This window comes from Triturus cristatus, chromosome 1_1, assembly GCF_964204655.1.
Source record: "Triturus cristatus chromosome 1_1, aTriCri1.1, whole genome shotgun sequence".
Lineage (NCBI taxonomy): Eukaryota > Metazoa > Chordata > Amphibia > Caudata > Salamandridae > Triturus > Triturus cristatus.
The window spans coordinates 70,241,731-70,267,055 of NC_140579.1; the positions used below are offsets into that span (position 1 = coordinate 70,241,731).

At 45.0% G+C, this 25,325-nt stretch overlaps 1 protein-coding gene across 1 annotated transcript in view; it reads right to left on the minus strand.

Annotated features, from left to right (window-relative positions):
- Positions 1-10,688: 10,688 nt before the first annotated feature.
- LOC146869448 (butyrophilin subfamily 1 member A1-like) overlaps positions 10,689-25,325 on the minus strand; it is a 57,520-nt gene continuing 42,883 nt past the window's right edge. The window contains exon 3 of the mRNA XM_085599853.1: positions 10,689-17,524. Within this exon, the coding sequence (XP_085455979.1) occupies positions 16,989-17,524 (536 nt within the window). The 3' untranslated portion in view covers positions 10,689-16,988. The remainder of the gene's footprint in view (positions 17,525-25,325) is intronic.

Sequence of the window (25,325 nt, forward strand, 5' to 3'; positions counted from 1 at the left end):
CCCAGTATTATAATAATGATTATTATGCAGAGGATGGCGATGCAGAAAATAATGATTACTAGGACAGCCATAGACAGAGAGAGGGAGTTGTTTCAGTGCCAGTGGATCAGAGTGGACCGTATGTTGAGGTGACTACAGCAAATGTAACGGAGCCTTTTCTGCTAGACACTGGTGCTGCAAAGAGTTCAATTATGCATTCAAAACTCCCTGGCGCACCTTTGTCTGGCGATATAAATGTTTCAGTAGGTTTTTCTGGCGCCCCGGTTAGGAACCCGATTTCTAGTCCCATGTCACTTTCTATTGGGCCTTGCGAGTTGAAAGCACCCCTGATTCTGACGACAGGTTGTGGTGAGAATTTGCTAGGATTAGATTTGTTGAAAAGATTGCACGCTACACTGTATTGTTCTCCTTCAGTACAGCTTACATTAGGCAAGAAAGTGATTTCCCCGATGTACTTATCTAAAAATACAATGCCGCCTGAATTGTCATACCTTCCGGATGTCCTTTGGGCTACTGGTCCCAATGATGTGGGTCTCTTGGAAATACCACCATATGTGGTCACTTTAAAAGCCAATGTCAGACTGCCACGTATTCCCCAGTACAAGATCTCTAACGAAGGACAGAAAGCATTGTTAGACATTGTCAGCGACTTGATTAATAAAGGTGTGATTGAGGAGACAAGAGGCAACGTTTGCAACAGCCCGATTTTACCTGTCTTAAAACGAACGGACCCTTCACAGCCACCTGTTTACAGATTTGTGATCGATCTCAGAGAGGTTAATAAGATTGTTGTGCCACAGTTTCCAGTTGTCCCTGATATAACTGCCTTGTTAACGATGATTCCAGCCTCTGCTGCATGGTTTTCAGTGATTGATTTAAAGAATGCTTTCTTTAGCATCCCAATTGCAGAAGAGAGCAGAGACATTTTTGGCTTTAGTCTGGGAGGCCGAAGCTTCCGCTTCAAACGCGCTCCCCAGGGCTACTGTGAAAGTCCATCAATATACAGTCAAGCTTTGAAAGCGCAGCTTGATGCACTTGTTTTACCTAGTGGCGCTATCCTGATTCAGTACGTGGACGATTTACTAATTGCTGCGGATACTGAAAAGATTTGTAAAGAAGCCACATTATCATTGTTGCGCCATTTATCTGCTTTCCATCATAAAGTGTCTCTCTCAAAGCTGCAATATTGTCGACAAGAAGTGACCTACTTAGGTCATCTCTTATCGAAGGAGGGAAGGAAACTGACCCCAGAAAGAATTCAAGCCATTGCACAGTTGAGTGTGCCGAAAACACAGAGAGAAGTGCGTGCTTTCTTGGGCATCACTTCATACTGTAGGCATTGGATCCCTAGTTTTTCTTTGTTGGCAAAACCTTTGGTAGCCTTAACATGCAAAGACACACCGAATCCTATCCCATGGTCTGAAGAGTGCCAGAGAAGTTTTGTGGAATTGCGTAATGCATTGTGTTCGGCTCCTGTGTTTGGTACCCCTGACTACAGTAAGCCTTTTACATTGTATGTTCACGAGAAATATGGATGTGCGTTGTCAGTGTTAACACAGCCTTTTGGCGACAGACCGCGCCCATGCGCATATTTTTCATCAACCTTGGACCCTGTAGCGAGGGCATTGCCAAGCTGTCTGAGAGCGACAGCTGCTGCAGCAATGTCTATCCGACAATCTGCTGGTCTGGTAATGGACAACACATTGATTGTTATGGTTCCACATGCTGTAGACACATTATTAAATAGGACCAAGACACAACACTTGACTAGTGCGCGATTATCAGGCTATGAGCTTACACTGTTAGCAAATCACATACACATAAAGAGATGTAATACGCTGAATCCAGCTACGTTATTGCCAGTCCCAGCAGACTCAGATGAGATTGAGCAACATGACTGTCTGTTCAGAACAGAAGAAGAGACGAAAGGGAGAGTAGATCTAAAAGATACTCCCCTGACTGAGTGTGATGGTACTTTATGGGTGGATGGTTCGTGTTTCAAACTCCCTAATGGTGACACGACTGCTGCATATGCTATCACGACTTTACACACGGTCGTGGAAACTGCACGAGTGCCACATAATTCGGCCCAAGCAGCAGAATTAATCGCCCTCACGAGAGCATGTGTGTTATCTGAAGGAATGAGAGTAAATATATACACAGATAGCCAGTACGCCTTTGGCGTGGCTCATAATTTTGGGCGATTGTGGCAAGAGCGTGGGTTCCTGACTTCGCATGGAGTTAAAATTCAGAATGGCAAGTTGGTGAATGATCTCCTTGAGTCACTGACCCTACCGTTGCAAGTTGCGATCATGAAATGCAGTGCGCACAGGAAAGTCACAGATGATGTTGGACGTGGGAATGCGTTTGCTGATGAGACTGCGAAAGAAACAGCACAGAATGTAAAGACCAGAATGTATGTTGCAGGCCCCGCAAGATGGGTTGACGATGTTGGGATGTGTGAGAACACAATAGAGAGTGTGAAGTCGCTTCAAGCTGAAGCCACAGAGAAAGAGTTAAGCAAGTGGAGAGAAAGTATGGGTAAGTTGGATGAGAATGGTTGTTGGATTGATCTGACAGAACATAGGCGATGGTTGTTGCCTGACGCATATGTGCTCCCAGTAGTTACTATGGCACATGGAATGGCACACATCAGTACGAAAGGAATTTGTAAGTTGTTGGCTCCAGTATGGCAGAATGCTGGGATTCCCAAGTGTGCAGAGAATGTGGTCAAGAATTGCATGGTATGCTTGAAGTATAACCCTGGTAGGGGAACCCCAACTCCAGCTGGTCACTTTGCACCCCCATCATGTCCATTCGAAGTTTTGCAGCTGGACTTTATTCACATGGAAAGATGCAACAACCTGAAATATGTACTGGTGGTTGTTTGTGCTTTCTCAAAATGGATAGAGGCTTATCCTCTGAAAGATAACACTGCCCTATCCACAGCCAAAGCCCTTGTGAAAGAATTTTTCCCTAGGTTTGGAATGCCAAGAATGGTGTGGTGTGATAATGGAAGTGAGTTTGTGGGTAAAGTGATGAAGAATGTATGTGAAGGGCTAGGGATAAAGCAGAAGTTCCATGCTGCAAATCACCCCCAATCAGCTGGACTAGTAGAGCGCTACAATGGAGCCTTAAAGCTCAAGCTGGCCAAAATCCAGGCGAGCACCGGTCTTAAATGGCCTGACGCTCTGCCTTTAGCACTCCTGTCCACCAGAATGACCATACACTCACGAGTGGGACTTAGCCCTTACGAGGTCGTCTTTGGCCGCCCAGCCAACGTATGGGGTGTACCGAGGCCTACGAAGTTTAGTGAGATTGAGCATCCAGTACTACTCGATTACCTGTATGATTTGACTGTTAAACTGCGTGTTTTGCACCAACAGGTACATGATACTCTTCCCCAAGCTTCTGAACCTCCCGGACACCCTATCAACCCTGGCTCGTGGGTCCTGGTCCGAAATTTCCAGCGTAAGAGCAACGACGAGCCTCGCTGGATCGGCCCTCACCTTGTACTTCTGTCGACAAGGTCAGCGGTGCGAGTAAAAGGGAAGAAGCACTGGATCCATGGTACCCACTGCAAAGTAGTCCCCTTGCCTCTGCCATATGACCAGTGGGTCCAGGAGGGTATCGCCGACTCTGAGACAGACACTGTGCCTCGTTTTGTACCATTCAGTGACGCACGCCTAAAAGACACAGTTTCAAACCAAGAGAGTGACAATATTCTGCAAGAAGCTGTGCCACTATCAAATCGACTGGACACCACTGAGCCTGAACTTTTGTTTCAAGACCAAACAGCACCTGGCCGTCTCCGCTATAATTTGAGACCAAGACCCATGGACAAATAAAGATTTCCTTACTATTTCCTTTTTGACATTTTTTTTGCTCTCCCATCTGAAGGACTTTCTTGATTTTTGTTTTTCGAACCACCATCCGGGTTCTGCCGCAGGGTCGCGGTGCCAAGACTTTGGGGTACAGGCCGAAGACATTAGGTCAACGGTTCTGGTTGGTCTAGGGCGTTTCCCTGGACTGACAGGCGTACTCCTTAGCAGAAGAAACTCATCCGCCGCGAGCGGCCCGTTTAGAGGATGGAGTTTTTTAAGATGGAGAGACCCGTTGAGGAAATGAACTTCAAAGCAAGGATGTGTAGAAATGTTTTGTATTTTTGTGCCTTTTTACACTGTGTAGTATAATGATGTTTATTGTAGGATTTGTGTTCTTCTCCGCTCAAAAGCCCATTGCACCCACTGAACAGCCTACACCTCTTTCTACTGCCTCCTCTCACTCTTTTCACCCTTTGCCTGAGCACGAACAGACCAGACGATCAGAGTTTGTAAATAACTCGTTTATCCAGCTCTTGCACCAGCACCAACTGGTAATGAATACGACTAATTGCTGGGTGTGCGGGTTAATGCCACATACCATTAACAAGGGTATTCCTTATTTGGTGCTGCCGTATAGTTACAATGGATCGTCATGGGCATTCCAGACCATGTTTCTCTATGCTCTAGATACGTACTCCCCTCGCCAACCGCGTTCCATTAGACCTATCACCAATAATAAGGCTTTGATGAAAGGAGTTGCCGATATGAGTAGGGATATTGATGCATACTCATCCATTCCCAAAGAAGAGCTGAGACCTTATGTAGGATGGAACGCGACGGGGTATAGTATTAGTCTGGGTGAAAGACAGCGAAAAATCTCATCTCCAATCTGGGTCGTACCCCACATGGGTCGGTTCTGCTTACAGGGTAATGGTCAGAATCCTAGAGCTCAGCTGGGAAGAAGTGACTGTACTGAAACGTACACTTTCCCGTCACAGTTCTCCCCTGCGTTTTTGGCTGCCAAGGGCACATATTTCATCTGTAATGACCGAGCATATACATGGCTGCCCCCTGATTTCTCGGGCACATGTTATATTGCGAACTTGCTACCGCCGACATTTACTGCTGCCTCTGACTATCACAAGACCAGAGTTGTGAGAGGTGTGATTAGTAAGGAGGATACTGCCGGTCAGGAAGCGGGAGACTTCTTCTTGGGTTTCCTGCCGTTTTGGGGACCTATGGTAAATAGTAGGAACCTGAGACAACTGACTCGTGTGGTTGAATCCACTGTAAATGTAACGGCTGGTGCCCTTGGTAATCTGACGGCTGAGCTCCAAGCGGATCGCCTTATGACTTTGCAGAACCGCATGGTTCTAGACGTTATTCTTGCAGACCGCGGTGGGGTATGTAAGGTTATTCAATCTAGTTGCTGCATTTTCATACCAGATAACGCTCCAACAGTATATCAAGCCATCTCCAAACTCCATAAAATATCTGAATCCATACACGTGGATAAGGGAGATTGGTCACTGGTGGGGTGGTTCTGGGAATTGATATCTGCCTGGGGTTGGAAAGTTCTGATGGTCATTGGAATGATCTTAGCCATTCTTTTCCTGTTCTGTCTGTGCATACAGTGTGCTCCTGCGATATGTGGCCTCTGTGCTACCTTATGTGTAAGGAAACCTGTATCGAGGGACGAGCTAAGTAATAGGATGATGCTACAGCAACATCTCCATGACTTCGTGAACATTGACCTAGACTCGGATTAAGATGAGTATAGTGATTGCCTATGTAAGGGCAAAAGGAGGGTCTGTCGTACTTTAATCTCTGCCACCGCGTAGGGGACAGGGCCCTACCCCTGTCTATCTTGGTATTAGCAAACCGCAAATGGTAGATGCGGTATGTACGAGTGCTTTATATATCGTTCTAGCTATGAATGCACTGTGTACACGTTATTCTGCTTCACTACGCGGGTTCCATTTTGGAAGCGGTGGCCATCTTCTCATTGCCCTCACATAGGCTATAATGGAACAAATACGGGCCTCACAGTACATGTGCTTTTCCTTTGACTTCTCTGTGACCTGGGCAGCTGGCTCTGCTGCCCCGGGTCAAACTGGTCTCACGAGCTCCCCTTCCTCCGTCCACCTGTGATTAGCATCAGGGCTTGACCCGTCATAAAACCCTTTCATTCTACACAATCCTCCGGCTAATCTCTTTCACACCTGCTTGTTCCTGCTTTATGACTTGTTTCCCAAAACAGGAGATGCTCATGTTTATTGGGGGGTCTATTGACATCCGATGTGGGATCTGAACCTTACTGTGTAAATCATTGTGGGCTGTCCGAACTGGAATGTGGGATGGTCATCATGACTCTGCTTTTTCGTTTGTAATGTATACTTGTAATGGCCATATCATAAACCTAGGAATGTATGCTTGAGGCAGGAAAAAGTGTATTTAAGATGAAGTCCGTTCCTATGATTTTCAGCAGTCTCCTGAGAACATACACGCTGTTGTACTTCTAGGATACCTGTAATTGGTCTGCAGCCAATAAACGAATCTTTGACTTCACCCAGAAGACTCTGTGTTTCTGTAGGTCTGGAACAGGGTGAACCCAGAAGTCATAGGGTGTGTGCCCCTGCACCGCTGGGACTAAAATACCCAGTACTTCAATGGGCCGAGGCCATCCACTCAAAAACCGAGGAGAGGCACCTCTGCACAAGGGCCACCGAGGTCCCATGCTTATCCCAGGTAAACAAAAGCTGTGTGTCGTCGGCATATGCAATGACCTTAACCCCCAACCCTTCTGCTAGGAAAACCAGAGGAGTGAGGTAAATATTAAACAGGAGGGGGCTAAGGGAGGAACCCTGAGGAACCCCCGTGCTCACTTGAAGAGGTGACGAGGCCACCGGGGGTATCCAGACTTGCTGGAGCCGGCCATCTAAGAAGGATTTAATCCAGCCCCAGGCCAAGCCCGACACCCCAATCTCCGTCAGTCTGTCAAGCAGCAGTGGGTGGGGGACAGTGTCAAAGGCCGCGGACAGGTCGAGCAGCACAAGGGCTGCCTTCCCGCCGGCGTCTAGACACTCTCGAATAGCTTCTGAGACTTCCACAAGAGCACCTTCCATGCTAAAGGAGGGGCGGAAGCCAGACTGGGCAGGGTGAAGAAGACCCGCACTCTCGACGAACTCCGACAGCTGTCTATTCACTATTTTCTCACAGACCTTAGACAAGCTAGGGAGGAGAGAAATAGGTCTGTAGTTTCCTGGAGCTGAAGGGTCGAGGGTGGGTTTCTTCAGTAGAGGGAGGATTTTGGCCTGCTTCCAGCAACTCGGAACCCTAGCTTCCTGCAAGGACAGGTTAATGATGTAGTTGACTTCCACATTCACTGTCTCAGCCACAGAGGCCAGAAGTCTTGCCGAGCATGGGTCGTCCGGAGAGCCGGACTTCAGGCGTTGAAGGATTCTGAGAGTGCAGGACAAATCCACCGGGGAGAAATTAGACAGGGAATGATTGGAGGGCCGAGCTGCAGGAGCGGTAGCCGCTGAGTCCAGAAGAACAGTGGGCCCATCAGAGACAACCGGGCGAGAGAAGCTGCTTTGTATCTTAAGAATCTTATCCCGAAAGAATGTAGAAAGTGACTCGCACCAGTCCACTGTTGCCGGCAGGATACTGCTCTGCGCTGCAGGGGACATAAAACTTTGAACAATAGAGAAAATCTCCTTGGAGTTGGTCTGGGCCTGATCAATCCGGGTGGCAAAGAACGTCCTTTTAGCAGCGGAGATAGATTTATAATAAGTTTTCTGACCCTGCCTGAGCTGAGCTTTAGCTGCCGGACAATAGTTACTGAGACACCAAGAGCGCTCCAATTTCTTGCAGCCCTGCTTGAGATGACGCAGGTCCTCCGTGAACCACGGTTTGGAGGGTGAATCCCTTGTTTGTCTAGCCGAGGTCGGTATTGCAATTGCCGCCAAAGAGCCCAAAAGGCAGTTGGAGAAGGCAACAAGACACCGATCTTGGTCTTGTGGCAGGGATGGCCTGTTATCATCCAGTGCCCTGGTGTAGAGGATTGGGTCAGCCTTCTTGAACGCTGGTTTATGACTGACAATAGGTCTAGTACTGGGCGAGGGCACAACCCATGAGAAGCCAATTAAAAAATGATCGGACCAAGAAACCGGAAGCGGAGCTTTGATTGAAATAGGAAAGTTGGAAAGGATGGGATTGAGAATATGGCCCCCAAGATGGGTGGCCTGATCGACCCATTGAGAGAGCTGTGCAGAATGGCAGATATCAAGAAACTCGCATGAGTCCCTTGAGTTCTTTTGGTCAAGGTGGATATTAAGGTCGCCTAGAATCACATAATGGGAAAAATGCAGGGCTCTCATGGAAACCGCCTCCACACAGGTCTGGAGGAAGGCATGAGCCACTCCCGGCGGGCGATAAATCAGAGAACCGCCCAGAGTGAAATGGGCAGAGCAGCGGATACTGAAATCCAGAACTTCGCAGCCGACCCAAGTGCTGAGAGAACACTCAGTCAGCTCCCACATCTCTTTAAAGATGACAGCCAACCCCCCTCCTCTCCCTGTCGTCCGGTCTAGCCTACTGATTTTAAACCCCAACGGGATAGCCATGGAGACGATAGGATCAGAGGTGTTGTCAAGCCAAGTTTCTGTGACAAAAAGCAAGTCCAAAGAATTGTCAGCAAGGAGCTCGAACACCTCAGAATGATGCTTTTTCAGGGAGCGCACGTTAAGCAGCGCCGCCGAAATGACAGAGGCATTAGGGTATTTAGTAACGACTGTGGAACCCAACTCAAGTTGAAAGCCACACGTCCCACACACAAAGTTTCGAGCCCCGTAGAGGTTGGGGAAGCTCAGAGAGTGACAGCACGACCACCGCAGCTGTTTAAGGCACTCACTTGAGTACGGCCGGATGCGGGGATCAGCGAACCTGAGTTGGGCAGCATGACTGGCCCCGGCTCCCAACGAGCTGCTGACGGGCGCAGATGGGCTTGCCTTAGGCGCGCCAGCGGCGCGAACGCACAGCGTGCATTTAAATGTGGCAAGCAGAGCTTTCACTAGGAGGCTGACTGTGCTCATATGTGAAGCGCAGCGACAGGTAATGGCGTTGAACACCACGGATCACCTCATTAACTAAAGAAATTTAAAAAGTAAAGAGGAGCAGACAACACTGATGTGAACACAGTTCAGGCTTTCCTAAGGACTGCACCTAAATAGTTGTCACTGGTGAACTTGAGTTGAACAACAACTGAGGAGCTCATGACATCTCCACAATACAGTCCAAGAACAAGATTCCCCTGGAAGATCTCCTTCGATTCATCCAGAGCGGAAGATGAGGTTTGGACCAACATCAATAGGGCAGGGGCTATCTCCCACCAATATGGTTCAGAATTTAGAGATCATGAAAGATTCTAAAGTCTCACTAGCTTGGTGCACCTCCAATTTGGTGAAAGAAGTTCTTGTTGAAAATGTGACGATTTCTTTCAGCGTTCCTCTTTTTACTGTGTTAAATTAAGATATAATAGGAAATGTTTTAACACTCATTTGATATTTGCTATGATTTCTCAATTAAAGTAAGGGAAAGGTTAAATATTTTTAAAAAGTCAAATGAAGGAAATTAAAAGGCTACGAACTGTCTGCAGGGAGCTTTCTTTTATTTCTACCCTGACCAGTGCTGCAGTGATAAAGAGGAGGCAGGGAGCAGAGCCAAGGAAGGCAGGGGTAAGAGGGCAAGGGAGGGAAGGAATAGGAGTGGGATCTGAGAGATGGCCATATGCGGAGCAGGAGGAGGTTTAAAATAGGAGAGTGGGGGTTATGTGAAGGGAGGATGGTGGGGACATGAGGATAGGGATGGTACCACCTTTATTACAGGATTAAAGTTTAGTTTCAAAAATAGTAAAACAGCAAAGAAAAGGATGGAGGGAAATAAAACAATAATTGGAGGAGAGGGAAAGGAAGATATCATCTCAGGGGTAGAGAGGGGCAAAAGGTGAGCAGTTCAGGGAGTCACGCCTCTACAGGGGTATGGAAACAAGCATTGAAAAAACCAATAGGTGTGGTTTTAATATGCTACCACTTGCAAATACTGAGATTCAAAAGACTGTTTGCATGTGTTCACAAAGTAATGTCTAACATTCAACAAGGTGGGCTAGCTCCATTCAACATTTATAAGATGGTTATTGAGATCTTCTGAATATAGACTGAAAAACCCGATCCAGCCCTCATGAACACCCTAGATCAGGAAATTAAAGCCAGACTTATTGCTTTGCAGTGCTTGTTACATGAACATTACTTCTGTCAATGCTGGAGAAAAGACATAAGTCGACCTTAGCTTTAGAAATAGGGTGAATATAAGAGTGAGTTATACTCATTAGACATTAAACCACTTTACAGTACTGTAAAGCCAACTTGAACAAGCCAGTTATCAAGCGCCCAGCCATACTAACAATTAATAATTTATTGAAACAGGCTTTTATACTTATAACTGTTGTACGTAACTTTCTCTGACATGAGTGTACCCATCAATAGTGCAGCAGGTGGAGTGGTACCGAGCATAGCCCTATCTAGGGCCCCGCCACTTATGGCTGTCTTTTACTACCCAATCAGTCGAGTGGGCATTTTTCTTCCTTCCTTCTTAGCTGTCTCTAGGCCAGACCTAAAAAGGGCAGAGGGACCGACAGCTGAACTAGTTTATGATCTGTCCACCCTGGTTTCCAGTGACTACAAAGATCCCAAGAGATAACCACTATCATCTATGGTATTGACCATCTAACTGTCCTCCCATGTTAGACCTTCTTCAGGACCCACACGCGCTCATTCAATTCTATGCAGAGCAGATGACACATACTTATGCTTAAGTTTTATTACTAACTACTTCCATCACAGAATTGTAAGAACACATATCAAAGGTGGAAAGTTGGATGCATGACAGCAAGTTGCAGCTTGGCAACTCAAAAACATTGCTTTCGATTTAGAGTTACAGATCATGGCAGAATTAGCATTTTGTGTGGCAGCAAAATAGTACCCCAAAATTTAGACCCCCACAAATTTACTTCATTCAGTCGTCCCACAGATTACTGGATCAGAGACGGTATTAAACCACATTTTCGTAAGGTAATGCATCCCCGCGTTCAGGCACCTCCCTTAATATCAATTTAGCAAAGTACAGTAATTTTATAAAATAATGGGGACCCCTCAATAAATGAGTTTGAGATCAATGAAAGCTAAAGAGTTTTGTTACAAAATTCAAAAATATGCAATACAGAGTAAACACCATGAGGGCTCTCAAAAGCAGAATTATAGAGAGCATGTTAAATAAGAAACTATTCCCAGATGGGCAGCAAAATCAGTAAATAGTCGTGCAGCATCCCTAGTACAATAGGAAAGTCTTCAAAAATCTCTGGGTCACCCCCCAAATCAAGTGGCTTTTATACGCAATTCTTGCATAGAATATTATCATTTTAGCACATTCATCATAGTGTGAGCAAAAGAATCATTTTTTTAGCAAATCAGAACATAAGAACAATAAATGTCATTACCTTAACACATAAGCACCATCTAATTTCTGTAAAATATTATTCAACACCCTCAATAATAATGTCATCCGGAGGCATTCTAACAAATATGAAACATTTAATAATAAGACTTTCTGGGGGGCGTGGCTTGGAAGGCCAAGATGGCAGATGCGAGTTAGCGTTGTTGCCAAGGGACCGTTATCCTGGGTGCGGACGTAGTCCGGTGGGTCGGCACAGGCCTGTGGAGCTCCCCGACCTCACAAGAGGGGCCTGGTGGATGCAACTCTTGGGAGGCTTGAGAGATGAGCTGTACGCAAGTTGTGTCATACAAGGGCCGTGGGGTCTCACAATCGTGGCCCAGGAGTGTAGTGCGGCCTTTATGCCCGGTACACGGTGAGTGTAAGAAGTGCAACGAGAGGCTGCCGCCCTGGCATACCAGCATGGGGCCAAGGGATTGAGGTGGTGTAAGGCACAAGGACTGGACAGGTTGGCCTGCGACCTCTGAGGGCAGAGGAGCCGTATTAAGCCGGGCCATCAGGCTATGTGGTGACATAGTAGAGGGCTCCAGTTGGGCCCGAGGGCTCTGTGCACCCTGCCTTGTCTGAGGGTACCTCAAAGAGGGGGGTGCCCACTGGTCCCCCCAGTGCTCTCTTTGGTGCCAAGCCAGACCACGAGGCCCCCACAGAGGAATTGCAGCCAGGAGCCTGGGAACAGTGCTGGGGCAAGCGCTGATGCAAGGAGTTGGATTCTTGCCCCAGTCACTGCCTGCAGAAGATCACCTGAGTGGGCGGTGGTGAGGCCTATGGTGCACTGTGGAGAGAGGAGGCCTTGGACTCGCTGGAGGAGCCCGACTGCTCGTGCTGTCCTGGTGGGTCTTACTTGGGCAATCGGTTTGGGATCTGGTGACTCCTCGCTGAGGGCGGCTGAACGGAGGAGTACCTTGGGCCCAAATCTCCAACTACTTAATCAGCAGATGGGCGAACTACGCACTTGGACAGGATGGCCTGTGAGAAGGCCCCACAGGCTCAGGCAAAATGGACAGGTTTACAGTGCCAGTGGTAGAGCAAAGGGGACACCTGGTGGCGAGCATGAAGCTGTACATCCACAACAGCAAAAAGAACAAATGATGGGTGTAATGCTGAACAAATCAAACGTTCACCCCTTGCCACAGATCTGTGTTTAATTCATCGTTTTCTTGCTCACCATGCCACCCCAGTTTGGACCGGACCATATGCTAATTATTTATGACCCTGCTCCCCATGGAACAGTCCAGCCCGAACTGGAATGGCACGGTGAGCGAAAAAACATTGGATTTAGGTTCAGATCTCTGTTCTGCAAGTGAATGTTTGACATCGTTCAGCATTCCGTCCATCAATTGTTCTTTGTGCAAATACAAGACATTTACAGTATAAATAATAAAAAGTAAAACTCCCTCCATGGCTTGCACATTTTGGAACAAGAAATAAGTTAAAAATGACTTACTGCTAAAAAGTTGAAATAAGAGATTGAGCTGCAAGCCTTGAATGTGAAGTGGACTTATTTTAAGATGGACGTGACAGAACAACATGTTGTCATTAACAATAACGGAGAAGTGGGCTGAGGCATTGTTCTATGCTGTAGGCCTGGGTGGGCAAAAACGAATAGTAATTGACTGTTGGACCAGTCAGCCTTAGAGTGGTCTCCCCTGAATGTTCTGCCTTTCTCCCCCCTTTTTGATGATCTTGTTGTTGTTGGCCATAGGACTCTGTGCTCTTTACCACTGCTAAGCAGTGCTAAAGTGCTTGTGCTCTCTCCTCTAAACATGGTAACATTTGCTTACACCCACACTGGGTGCATTTAATTTACTTGTAAGTTTCTGGTAAAGTGGTACTACATGTTTCCAGCCCTGTAAATGTAATGGTACTAGTGGGCCTGCACTGATTGTGCCTCCCACTTAAGTAGCCCTTTTTGAAACATGTCTCAGGCCTGCCATTGTAGCCTGTGTGTTTAGCTTTAAACTGCCATTTGGACCTGATAAAATACACCTTTTGCTAGAAAGAAATCTTCATTTTGAGGTCACTTCTCAGCCTCCAGGCAGAGGGCGGGCTCCTGGACAGAGTGGGCGGACTAGGGTATGTTTTTTAAACATTGATGAATTGCGTTTCACTGTTTATAGGGCCACTCAGGCTGTTATTGTTCCATTTACACCAGTGACTGTCCGTAGAACCTTCTCATAGAGAGAGTGACATTTCTACCCCAGGTGGCGAGCATTGACCAGAACATGATCACCCACACGCAGCTTGGCATGTGTTGCTTGTCAGCGCCTGTTCATTGGTTTTCCTAGTTTTCTGCTGCAGTCACTGGTGTTTAGCAAGTGGATTGCCACTTGGGGGGCACAGATGGTGTGCCTCGGCAGCCTACCAAATAACAGGGTCTCAGGAGCACTTGGAGTGTTCATATTCTCATTAAAAGCTATTGGCATTGTCAATGATAATGCCTTTATTTATGTTTTAATTAGCAAAACAGATAAATAAAAGGAATTGTCATTTACAATGCCAATAGCTTACACTCTTACAAATGCAACGCCTATTGCATGGCAAATGCTTTTCATACATAGCTCATGGTGTACGCTAGTGGCGAACATTCCGATGGCTGTTTTCGAAAGCAGATACTGGTGCACGCTTGTGTCACAGGCTGCACAGCACACATTCCGGCACTAGTTCCATTACTGCCTTTGTTCGTGCATGGATCCTGGTGCACGCTGGTGGCTCACGGTACACATTCTGGTGCTGGCTTCCTATGTGGCAGGTTTTCATACAGGGATTCTGGTGCATGCTCATGTCGCATGCTGCACAGTACACTCTAATGCTGGTTTTCCACATGTCTGGTTTTCATGCACAGATGCTGGTGCATGCGTGTGCCTCAGACTGCACAGTACACTCTAATGCTTGCAGTACTGCATCCAGACATTCAGTGCTGTTGCCTTACTCACTAGGGACCCCTAGGAGCAGCTTGCTGTACTGCACCAAGAAATACAATGCTGGTTCCTGGCTCACTACGCAAGCATTTGCAATGCACTAGGTCTCGCATTACTGAAAGTATGAGCTATTGGTGTTGCCATATTATTCGCAATGACAATACCTCAAACTATCAATAATGCAAGACCTATTGCATTGCAAATGCATGGTAATGCATGTAAGTCACCTATAGGAGAGGCCCTACACCGCCCATAGGGCACTTAAGGTTGGGCACGTACTTTTAACTCTTACATATCCTGATAGTAAAAAACTTTTTAATTCATTTTTCACAACTACAAGGCTTACCTTTCCTATAGAATAAAATTGGGTTACATTATTACATTTAATAAGTGATAACTTTCAAATTAGAGAATGTCATGTTTGGTGTCTGAGAATTTGTAAATAAAAATTCTCTTTAATGGTCAGATTTTAAGTAACAATGCTGATAAGGTCACTTTTAGAATGCTGATATTTTCCTGCCCAAACTGTTTGGTGCTTTAGTTACCTGAAATCCTTAAAGTTGCATATCTACAGTTGATGTCAAATTATTAAATTGTACTTTACTTTTCTAAATTTATGTGGGATTTTTCTTATGATGTGTTTTGACTTTATTACTGTTTGAATAGCTGCATAAATACTCTATACATTAACTCTAGGATAAGCCTGTCTGCTCTTGTGCCGAGCTACCAGAGGGCTAAGGACAGGTTAATTTGAAGTTGGCTTGTGTTTCACCCTGCAGAGACTGGGGTACTGCTTGAGTAGTGTTTCACTCACCACAACCAGTAACTCAATTTACAACAATGACATTTGAACTGACTCCTGGATGAAGAGATCTCACTGAAAGGCGTTCTATGCATATATGTTTAGGCCATTTTATTATGCATTTGCTGAAAATTTGAAGATGGCGAAACAGCTAAAGCCATCTGTAGTACAGACATAAAAAAGGTGGAGGGAATCTGAAATAAACAGGAAAAATGCCCAGTCATAAGAAAGGGGTAACTCAAAGCACTCTATATATATATATATGTTTTGTATTGTATTGTAGTCAACAGCTCTTCGACAACAGGCAGGTAAAACTGTCTGTGGATCAAAACCGGATAATAAAATCATTTTTACTTTGCGCACAATATATAACTGTCTCACAAGCTATAGTACATAGCTGGAGTCAGGATTAAAATCAAATCTTCATTTTCTATGACAAAAATATTAAATAATTTAGTGCCCATTTTCTGACAGTTCTGCTGAATTTATTCCACTTATGAGACTAAGGTAACCTCCATCCCTCCTCACACATCCCCACTAGGCATTGGCCTTTGCCTTTTGCCTCTCTCATATGAATAAAAATCTCCTTGCAGAACACAGGCCCTCTAACCACTCGACCGGACAAAACAGCAGATCACCTCTCCCCCATATAAGCCAACAGAAAAGCAATCGCATAAACAGCCGAGACCACTGACCCACCATAAATTACATTACCTGATTTTAATTTCCAAATAACGGTATGTACATATCGCCTCCCTTACCCCAGCCCACAGACCTAAAAGTCAACCGGCCCAGAAACTTGAGTAGTTTGCTTAGCAGTTAAACATCCTGAAAGTCTATTATTGATTCGCGTGCCAGAGTGTAGTGTTAGACACTACTACTACATGTGAATCAAGTGTGAAAATGAAGTGTAAAAATTACGAGAGAAACTCTTCAGTGTCAAGGATATGGAAAAAGAAGATGGCACAAATACAGACAGTAAATGTGTCATTGTAGTTGTTCCTATGTTAGCCTAACTGTGCATGATATATGCCGCATTTGCTCTGATCATGTTACAAGACAAACACGCTTATTTTTATGCTACATTGTACTTTCACACAGAACTTGCAGTGTTTTCGCTTTCTTTTCTTTCATGGGATTCAGTCTTGAACACAGCAGACAAGGTCAGACAACAATGTCCCTTGTAATTTTGTTCTAGTCAGGCACTAGCAACTAGACACAACACATGAGTGCAGCTGTTATTTGTAAGCATATGAGCCTGGCCATATAGGTATGCACAGTAATATAATTTACATAGAGAGAGAGGGACTTTCTGAGAGGAGATCACAGCTGTACCTGAGATGTAGAACAACCACCTGTGTACCCTAAGTTACGGGGTCCGCTACCAATCCCAGAGTTCTTTCTTGTATAATCATTCTGCTTCTGTAAAAGGGGAGGGGGGTAAGCTAATCTGTTTTATAATATGACAGGACTTTTCATACTATATGGTTTACTGACGAGGCAGACTGTATTTTCGTTAAGCATTTGTTTTCTGATTGTGGCAAAAATACTGGATACTACAGCAAGATAGTTTAAATAAACATTTCAAACTTCCTTTGTCTCTCGGTTATATCTTATTGTGGATAAGTAAGAGGGTGAGAGTGAAAGTGGGTGTCCTGTGACCGCGATCCCTGAGAGTGTTGTGTTCTGGGGTGTCAATTCACTTTTCTCTCTGGTTATGGCAGGAAGGCAAGTAAGACACTATAGCTAGTTGGATTCAGGCTCATGGTTACTGAGGTGATATGGTGACTCACTCCCTGCCTACTGATGTTCAATGGTCACAAGCATGGTTCTGTTCCTGAGCAAAATACCTGCAACAAAAGTAAACAACTGCCTCTAAACTAGCATCAGCTCTGCTTCCCCCCAAAGGCAGAAAAATGGGAGTATCTTCTCAGAAAAGGAGGCCTGCGTAAAAGTGTAGAGATGCCCCTTGCTGCCAGCATTGTATAATGACAATTGTCCACCCTCATAGTCCAAATAAACGCCTATCGTCCTGGGACTCTCACTCAAGGATAGAACAGTGGGAGGGTTGGTTAGAGCCTCATATAGACCTTTACATGTCACACCCTTACAGTAGTAACAATCAATAGCCCAAAGACCCCCCTCTGGGAACCACTGAACCTCTTTCTTCCTGTTCACACTTTCTCGAATGACCCCGACACGCCATCCTCCCTTCTTTAGTTCCTGCACCTCCCAGTAATGTCTCCCAGAGGTGAAGCCCTGGCTTCCCAGCACACAGGGGGAGTACTCGTCAGTGAATCTCTTAGGGTTGCCCAGCACCGCCTGCTCTGTTTCTGTGCTTCTCATGTGCCGATGGTCCTCTGAGATGATCAGCCACTGACTTGCTGTGTCTGGATCTAGAGTCATCACCACTGCAGAAAGAGGATAAAGAGGTGATTGGCTGTGTGTGTGTGTTCAAGGCTGACATCTACAACACATTATACATATGTTCCCAATCTAGTAAAAGGACCAACATAATTGATCAATCAGATATATAGTTCCTAAGAAAGATGCTCTCGTCACTACAAGGGCAGACCTCAGTATTTTAGACTCTCTAAAGGGAACTTCGGCAAGCAGTCAAGGCTTACTATAGGAAGTGGCGATTCATACACAGTAGGCCTACGGCACATACAATTATGCGGCAATGGAGAGCCAAGTTACGAGGCAGGAATGATTAAATTATGAAGGAAGGAAAATATCAGTATGTGGCAAGCAAAGGCAAGTTACAGCAATTTTGACATTTTAACATACAGTGATAGAACAGGGATTCCAATTTTGTAAAACAAAAAACCCACAAGTATCTTGATAAAATGATATTCGGCAGATCTTACTCAAGATGTTTCGAACTAACAATCATTTTGTTTTGGCAGGGAAGCAAGCATATGAATACCACTTTATTACCCCTGATGTTTTTACCTCCCACAGTAAAATAGCTATGTAAAATTCTGTGGCACCCTTCAGAAAAGAATCCTACAAACACATGCTTCTTGTGAGAATATCAACAAGGGAGGTGGATTACAACGGATGCCATTGATGGCCTTTTTAAGATGGGAACAACAGTCATATGCCTGGGAACTAGACAATGTAACAGTAGAAAAACACAATGGTTCCTGTGGGAAGAACCGCTACACGAACATGAAGAGTAATTAGGTAACTAAAGAATGATTTGATTGCATACAATAATTTGATGCCCAGCTGTTATTTGCAGACGCTATAAAAGACACAAATTAAAAAACAGCAATGTATCAGATTCCAGATATTTTCTCATTGATTCAATCATACATTAAATATATTATGAATACATAACTGATAAACCAATGTGCTACAGAGAACGACGCAGTGAATCATGCAGTGCATGGTGTACAAGAACAATGCAAAGCAAGTTTTAAAATGATGGTCCTTCACATGGAAATGAATATTAGAAGTTTGCGTCAACGTTTCGACCCCGTGGCAAACTAGGCCAAGGTCACCCTCAGGACTGTCGGTTGCTTTTGTGGTAGCAACTTAATGGAAAATGGGCAAAATTCCAAACATAAATACAATCGGGTGTACTAACATGGGTTGGAAAGAATTCACAAATTCTTATGTTCTCACGAGAGGCTTACATACAGACACCTTGCTTAAAAGCAATTAGTTATTTGTCAGAAGTAAACTGAATGAACACAGTCTTTGTAACGGTGAATGTATCACTGACAGAAGCCCGTCTGCCTTCCTGCAGGCTCTTCAATGTCCAAGGTAAAGAAGGAAAATCCTAGAGTGTAGGCTGTATTATGTATCTAGAGTGCAAAGTATTTAATATTTGTTGATCAGACTTGAAATGGTTTAGGCAAAAACTACAAATTTTGCAACAGAAGGTTTTTTTGCTTTTTTTTTGGAAGGGTGGCAAAACACTATTTGCAGGTAAGAATTCAGCCATGTAGTTACATAGTTCCAGTCATCGTGACTATGACAGCACTCACACATAATAAATTCAATGTCCAGTCAGTGCAATATCTTATGAAAAGACTACGTCGTTATTTACAGTAGGAAAGGGTATATTAGGTAAATGCACTCAAAACTAAATCAGAAGGCCTTACCGTCTTCTGGGTTCAGATACGTTCCCAAAGGTCATTCAATGCTTACACAGTTAGATGCAAATATTAATTTACCACTGCAGTCTATAGCCTATGCTATTCTGCGGTCAGCGGATCCACAGGCCTCAGCAGACTTCAGATCCTCTGCACCATTCGTTTTTCTATGGGGATCCATCTTCATAATCCAGTCAATGGAATCCAGCTATCAGGAAGGGGTAGAAGACTTCTCATGGGCCACAATTCGTCTGCCCTTTGGGCTAGTTTCTCCGCTACACAACCTGTGTCAACCCTAAAAATGAAACATAAAAAAGTGTACGCAGCCCTCCAAGGCAACTGTAAGACATTGTTAAAGGGATGTCTGCTTTATAAGGGTATGTAGTGATGTGTAGTTAAAAGGGCACAGTTCTTTGGACCCGTACAGACTCCAAAATGGCCCAAGCCATGTGTGGGCTACCAGAAGGCAGGACAGTACTTTGCGCATGACACTCAACAGTGTTTTAGATCTTAAGGAACATTAATCATGGTACAAATCAGTCATGTTTAAGATGCTCTCCATGAGCAGACATCCATGCGATTGAAGGTATTTCCATATAGAATGATTCCCTCCTCAAGCAGGAACACCATATTTTGTGGCCAAGGGACCCCAAAAAATCTAAGCACAATAACTCTGGATTTATGTGCTTATGAATTAGGTCTCACCAGCCAGACAGTGCAAGCTGTCTGGCGGCGAAAATCCTATTGTGGAATTAGAGTGGGTCTAAGGCCTGCCCATTGCTTGGCTTTATTGTCACTCGTTTACTTGCTTCTCGTTCAATGGATTGCCTTCCTCATCTTTTGTTCGTCCCTCCCTTGAAGCATTGCCTCTAAATCCTTTTGATTGACTGACTTGTATCCTTCCACTGCTCACATTAAGGAAACTTATTTTTCTTTTCCATTCAGCACTCCATGACAGTGCATATGTTCTCTAGCTCTCTCCTGCATGTTGCTCCTCACCCCTTCCCAAACTGTCAGCAAAAGTACACCCACGCGGATATTGGTGCTGGGGGTAAGGGCTAAAGAGCAGACTTTCAGGGTGGTTTTCCTTTATCTCCTGTATGTCACATAATGCATGAAAGCCCAGGCTTTGGCAGGCAAATCCTTTGTATCACCGGGGAAAGGGCCATCTGCTGCACTAACTTAGCTGGTGTCTGAGGGAGAAAGTGGACTTATTATGACACTTCTCCAGGAAGCCCATAAATCGGCTTCCTGGACCATTACAGAAAACTAAGTGGCTGAATCCTATGGAACGTAAATTAGGCCTTGACCAGCATTTCCTTTTACATTCTGACACTTCCTTATCCTTTTTTAATTCTATTTTGAAAAACAAACAATATCACTTTTACAGATTCGAACATTGAATTAAATTTACAGTTTTGGGATACCATAGGATGTGTGCTTGCTTTTCACCCAGTTTTTCTGAACCTTCTTTTCTTTTACTTTTTTAAAACAATATTTTACAGACAAACATTGGAAAAGCCAACAGCTCATCTCCCTCATTATGAAGGTGCAACCTGTTGCCTTTGTCAATGCTTGTTTACCTTTACTGTCACCCGAGTCAATTGTCGCTTGTGGACTCTACTACTGAGAGGCGCTGCGATGTCATTGTATGCAGCCTCGGTGTTGTGATTAACAGCTTGCTTTGTCCTCCATTGATATGTACCTTACTGTTAATTTTCCACAGCAGTGTGGCAAGTGTGTTCTGCTGCTCCCACTGACACTCTCGTAAGAGCCCCACTTGCTTTCATTCAGTCTTCTCCAAGGAGTTGCTCGTGAGCTACTGGAAGCTCACTGCTATCTGTATGTAGCTCTGCTGTGTGCAGCCTAGTCTACTAAATGCTAAGCTTTTGATTGGTTGAATTAATAGATGTGTATAACTAAATTGAAAATGGTGTTTTCAAGACAAAAATGTGTATATTATCAGAAATCATTAGCTGATGATTGGAGAAAATGGACTGAATCTTCAAAATACATTTACAGCTTCTATTTGTGTGATAAATCATGTGGCGTTGGGGAGACCTATTAATAATAATAATATTATTACCTTTTTAGGTCGAGCCTCGATCGACCTGTTGTATCCTCTTTTATGGGCTCTGGCAAACCCACCAATTGCCATTGGCTGTTATCTGTGTCCTTTACAAATGCTAGCATGTTATTGGTGCATTTGTTTAAATGTCCCTTCTTTGTGGGCTTAGCTCCCACACAGGCGATTTCAGAGAACAGTGTGTGATGGCCCCTCCTCCCTTCTGGGCATTGCGAGATAGACTGTAGGAGGCAGTTCCTGGCAGGTGGGGGCCGTGCAAGGGCCGCATTTCACTCTACGGTGCTAGGAAACTACTTTTCTTTTTTACCAGTATCTGAGTTTTATGCCATTGCTTTTTAAAAATAATTATTAGTATTTCTTAGAAAACACGGTTTTCCAACAAAGAATGGCCACTGTTAGGAAACGTAAGTGGTTCACTTTCAAAATGGCCGATAAGATTTCAACCTCCTAAAAGCTTCCTTTGCTTTTATAGTTCTCTTTTCGTTTCTTCTTTCGGCATTACTTGCACGGGTAGCCTTGCAGCAACATGTTGCCGTTCGCACCTTAGCATTCAAACTGAAACTTTCATTTGTCTACACTAGCGTCCAATAAATATGGTGACTTTGAAGGTAAGTACCTATCAGTTTTTAATTTGACGTGTCATCAAATAGCATGCTTCCCCAGTGCAATGCCATTTCCTGTTCAAGCCATATGTCTTGATCTAGTAGTCTCAATATAACGGTACTTAAAGAAGCCGCAAAGCTGTATGAACCGTTTATTTCTGTTGTTTAGAGGGTCTGTGAATCAAGAATTAAAGAGTCGACTGAAAACTCAGTATGTGGTATGCACCATTTCCCCTGACTCGCTGCTGCCGAATACTGTATGGTTCACTTTGCCTAGCGTTGCTTCACTTTTTTTAACACCAGCTCAAAGTTGTTTTTTTCCATTTCACTGATGCCTCCTGTGACAAGTGTGATTCAACTGAGAAGGATGAAAATTATAAGTTTGTATTAAACTCCTTTTAGAACAAAGCGCCCCCATGGCGCACTAAACATTCTGAGAAAGTGGAAATGTAATATGTCTGATTGTGAAGCATTGATACGTTTTTTTCTTTTTTGGTTCATACGAGTATGTTAATAGTGTGCATTTTATTGCTCTTCTGTCAGTCTTTGGACTTGTTCTGATACTCTGATATTGTGTACTTCACAAAACACACACTTTTTGAAACGTGCAGCAAAAATAGCAATTACTACTTCCCAAATGTTGAAGTGTAAGTGATCCATGTTTTACTTGCTGACATTCTGTTAGGTGCTTTAAAATAATCTCTTACACAAAATATTTTTCATAGTTAAGAGATGCCAAATTGCTTTAACATTGCCTATAATCTTGAAAAGTACCGAAGAACAGGATTACAAATGATATAGTGCAGATCATGGCCCACAATTATTTGCATTGTAGTCACGTGCATTACAAGAGGTTAGAGCACTGGCATATAAAGCGGACGTAATTTTGTTATGTGCATTTATGAAGCATTAAGACGCCACAGGAGCAATCAAGTACTTTATAACAGGAGACTTCCAAACTCAAGAGAAGTGGTCTGTGACTAGCTATGTCTTAAATGGCTTTTTAAAGGCTAGTCGCCCAATGCTGTTTGCAGGGCTCCTCTGCTCCAGGTGCCAGCAGCTACAGGGATTGCCAGCTTGTGGGGGATTTGGAGAAACACACTTTAGTGAAGTCACCAGTTATGCAGTATCTCATTGAAGAACATTTCGTCAAAAATTAGATTTGAAATGTGACAATGGTTGATTTGTGATATAAGCTCTTTAGTTTATTTTTCAAATTGGAAACAAAGCTCAATAAATGTATACGCGGAGAGGTAAACAGACTACACGAGCAAATCAGTAAAGGAATTATAGATTACATGAGAGTAACTCAGAAATATCTATGTACAGACCCTATAAAACCTGAAAGTCACGTTCATTTTGCCCTTGCGTTCGTGCAACGAGTGCACTGTAAGCTGAGCGTTCATTTATTGTATAAAACCTGAAAGATGCGTTCATTTTGCCCTCGCGTTCATGCAACGAGCGCACTGTAAGCTGTGCTTTCATTTATTGTATAAAACCTGAAAGTCGCGTATATTTTGCCCTCGCGTTCATGCAACGAGCGCACTGTAAGCTGTGCTTTCATTTATTGTATAAAACCTGAAAGATGTGTTCATTTTGCCCTCGCGTTCATGCAACGAGCGCACTGTAAGCTGTGCTTCCATTTATTGTTATAAAACCTGAAAGTTGCGTTCATTCTACCCTTGCGTTCATGCAACGAGTGCACTGTAAGCTGTGCTTCCATTTATTTTTATAAAACCTGAAAGTCGCCTTCCTTACCTGCACCCATCTGTTCAGGGGTCAGTGGGTACAGGGTATGTGGGGACCTCTGCTTCAGAGTACCTGCGGCCATCTCTGCAGGAGCCAGGTGGTGCCATGTGCAGCTCAGTAGCTTTGTAAAGCGACGGAGGACATGTGGGTGCCAAGTGTTGCTCATTACACATGTGAAGCTGTGCAGGTGTGAGTGTGGCAGGGCCGTATTGGCCTATATGGCAATTAGGAAGTGAACGATGGGCTGGTATGAGGGATGAGTGTGTGGACCTGTTTTTTTTTTAGCAGTTTGAGGGCCTGTTTTATGACGTGGTGGGCCGGGTTTTACTTTTGATTTCCCAAATACTGCCACAGACATTGCCTGCAGCGACTACACATGCATTCAGTATCCCAGGCCTTACAAATACCCATACAGTGTGACTTTACAAGTTCAAAGCTGGCTTGCTTTGCAAATGTGGGCCACTTTTTAAGCTATCTGGTTTGGTAATGGGGGTCCGGGTGTGTGCGCAGTGCAGTGCAGGTGCCAGTCGGTGCCAATGACAGCTCAGTATTTGTGTGCAGCTGTGTGGAGAAATCTGGGTGCCATATGTTGCTCATTGCCTGTGTAAAACTGTGCTGGGGTGTATGTGTAAGGGGGGGGCGTCTATCTTTTCCATTGTGTTCATCTGTGCAGGGGGTCAGTCGGAGCCATGAGCAGCTCAGCCCTTGCGTACCGTTGTGCAGGAGATGTGACGGGCACCTTTGCAGGGGGTCAGTCGGTGCCATAGTCAGCTCTGTAACTGTGTAATGGTGTGCAGGGGGTGTGAGAGGCACCTGGCAGGGGGTTTGTCGGTGCCATGGGCAGCTCAGTGCCTGTGCAAAGTTGTGCAGGGCACGTGAGAAGCACCTGTGCAGGTGGTCGGTCAGGGCATTGTGCAGCTCAGTACCTGTGTAAAGTTGTGCAGGGGGCGTTTGGGGCATGTGTGGGGGTAGGTCGGGGCATTGGGCAGCTCAGTACCTGTGAAAAGCTGTGCAGGGGGCGTGAGTGGCGCCTGTGCAGAGTTCAGTCGGTGCCATGGACAGCTGTCTATAGTTGTGCGGGAACTAGAGGGGCATAGCCAATAGGTCTCGTCTTTGGGACCTTATAAGTGTTTAGCCATGCAACACTTGTTGTTGTTGCACCAAGGATATTGTGCTGGATAACTAAACACTTATATCAATCAATCAATCATAGCATTTGTAAAGTGCACTACTTATCCGTGAGGGTCTCAAGGTGCTGGGGGTGGGGAATGCTGCTACTGCTCGAAAAGCCAGGTCTTGAGGAGTCTTCTGAAGGTCGCCGAGCTGGCGAGTGGGGGGTGTAGAGGCTGAGTCGTCTGTTGAGCTACACTGGTCCGGTGTTGTGGGGTGCCTTGTGTGCGTGGGTGAGGAGCTTAAAGGTTATTCTCTTGTTGACGGGGAGCCAGTGCAGGTCTCTCAGGTGGGGTGTGATGTGGCTGCGGCGAGGGATGTCGAGGATCAGGCGTGCAGAGGCGTTCTGGATGTGTTGAAGCCGCTTCAGGAGTTTGGCCAAGGCTCCTGTGTAGAGGGCGTTTCCGTAGTCCAACTGCTGACTAGGGCCTGGGTGACCGTTCTTCTCGTTTCGGTGGGGATCCACGTGTAGATCTTGCAGAGCATGCGGAGGGTGTTG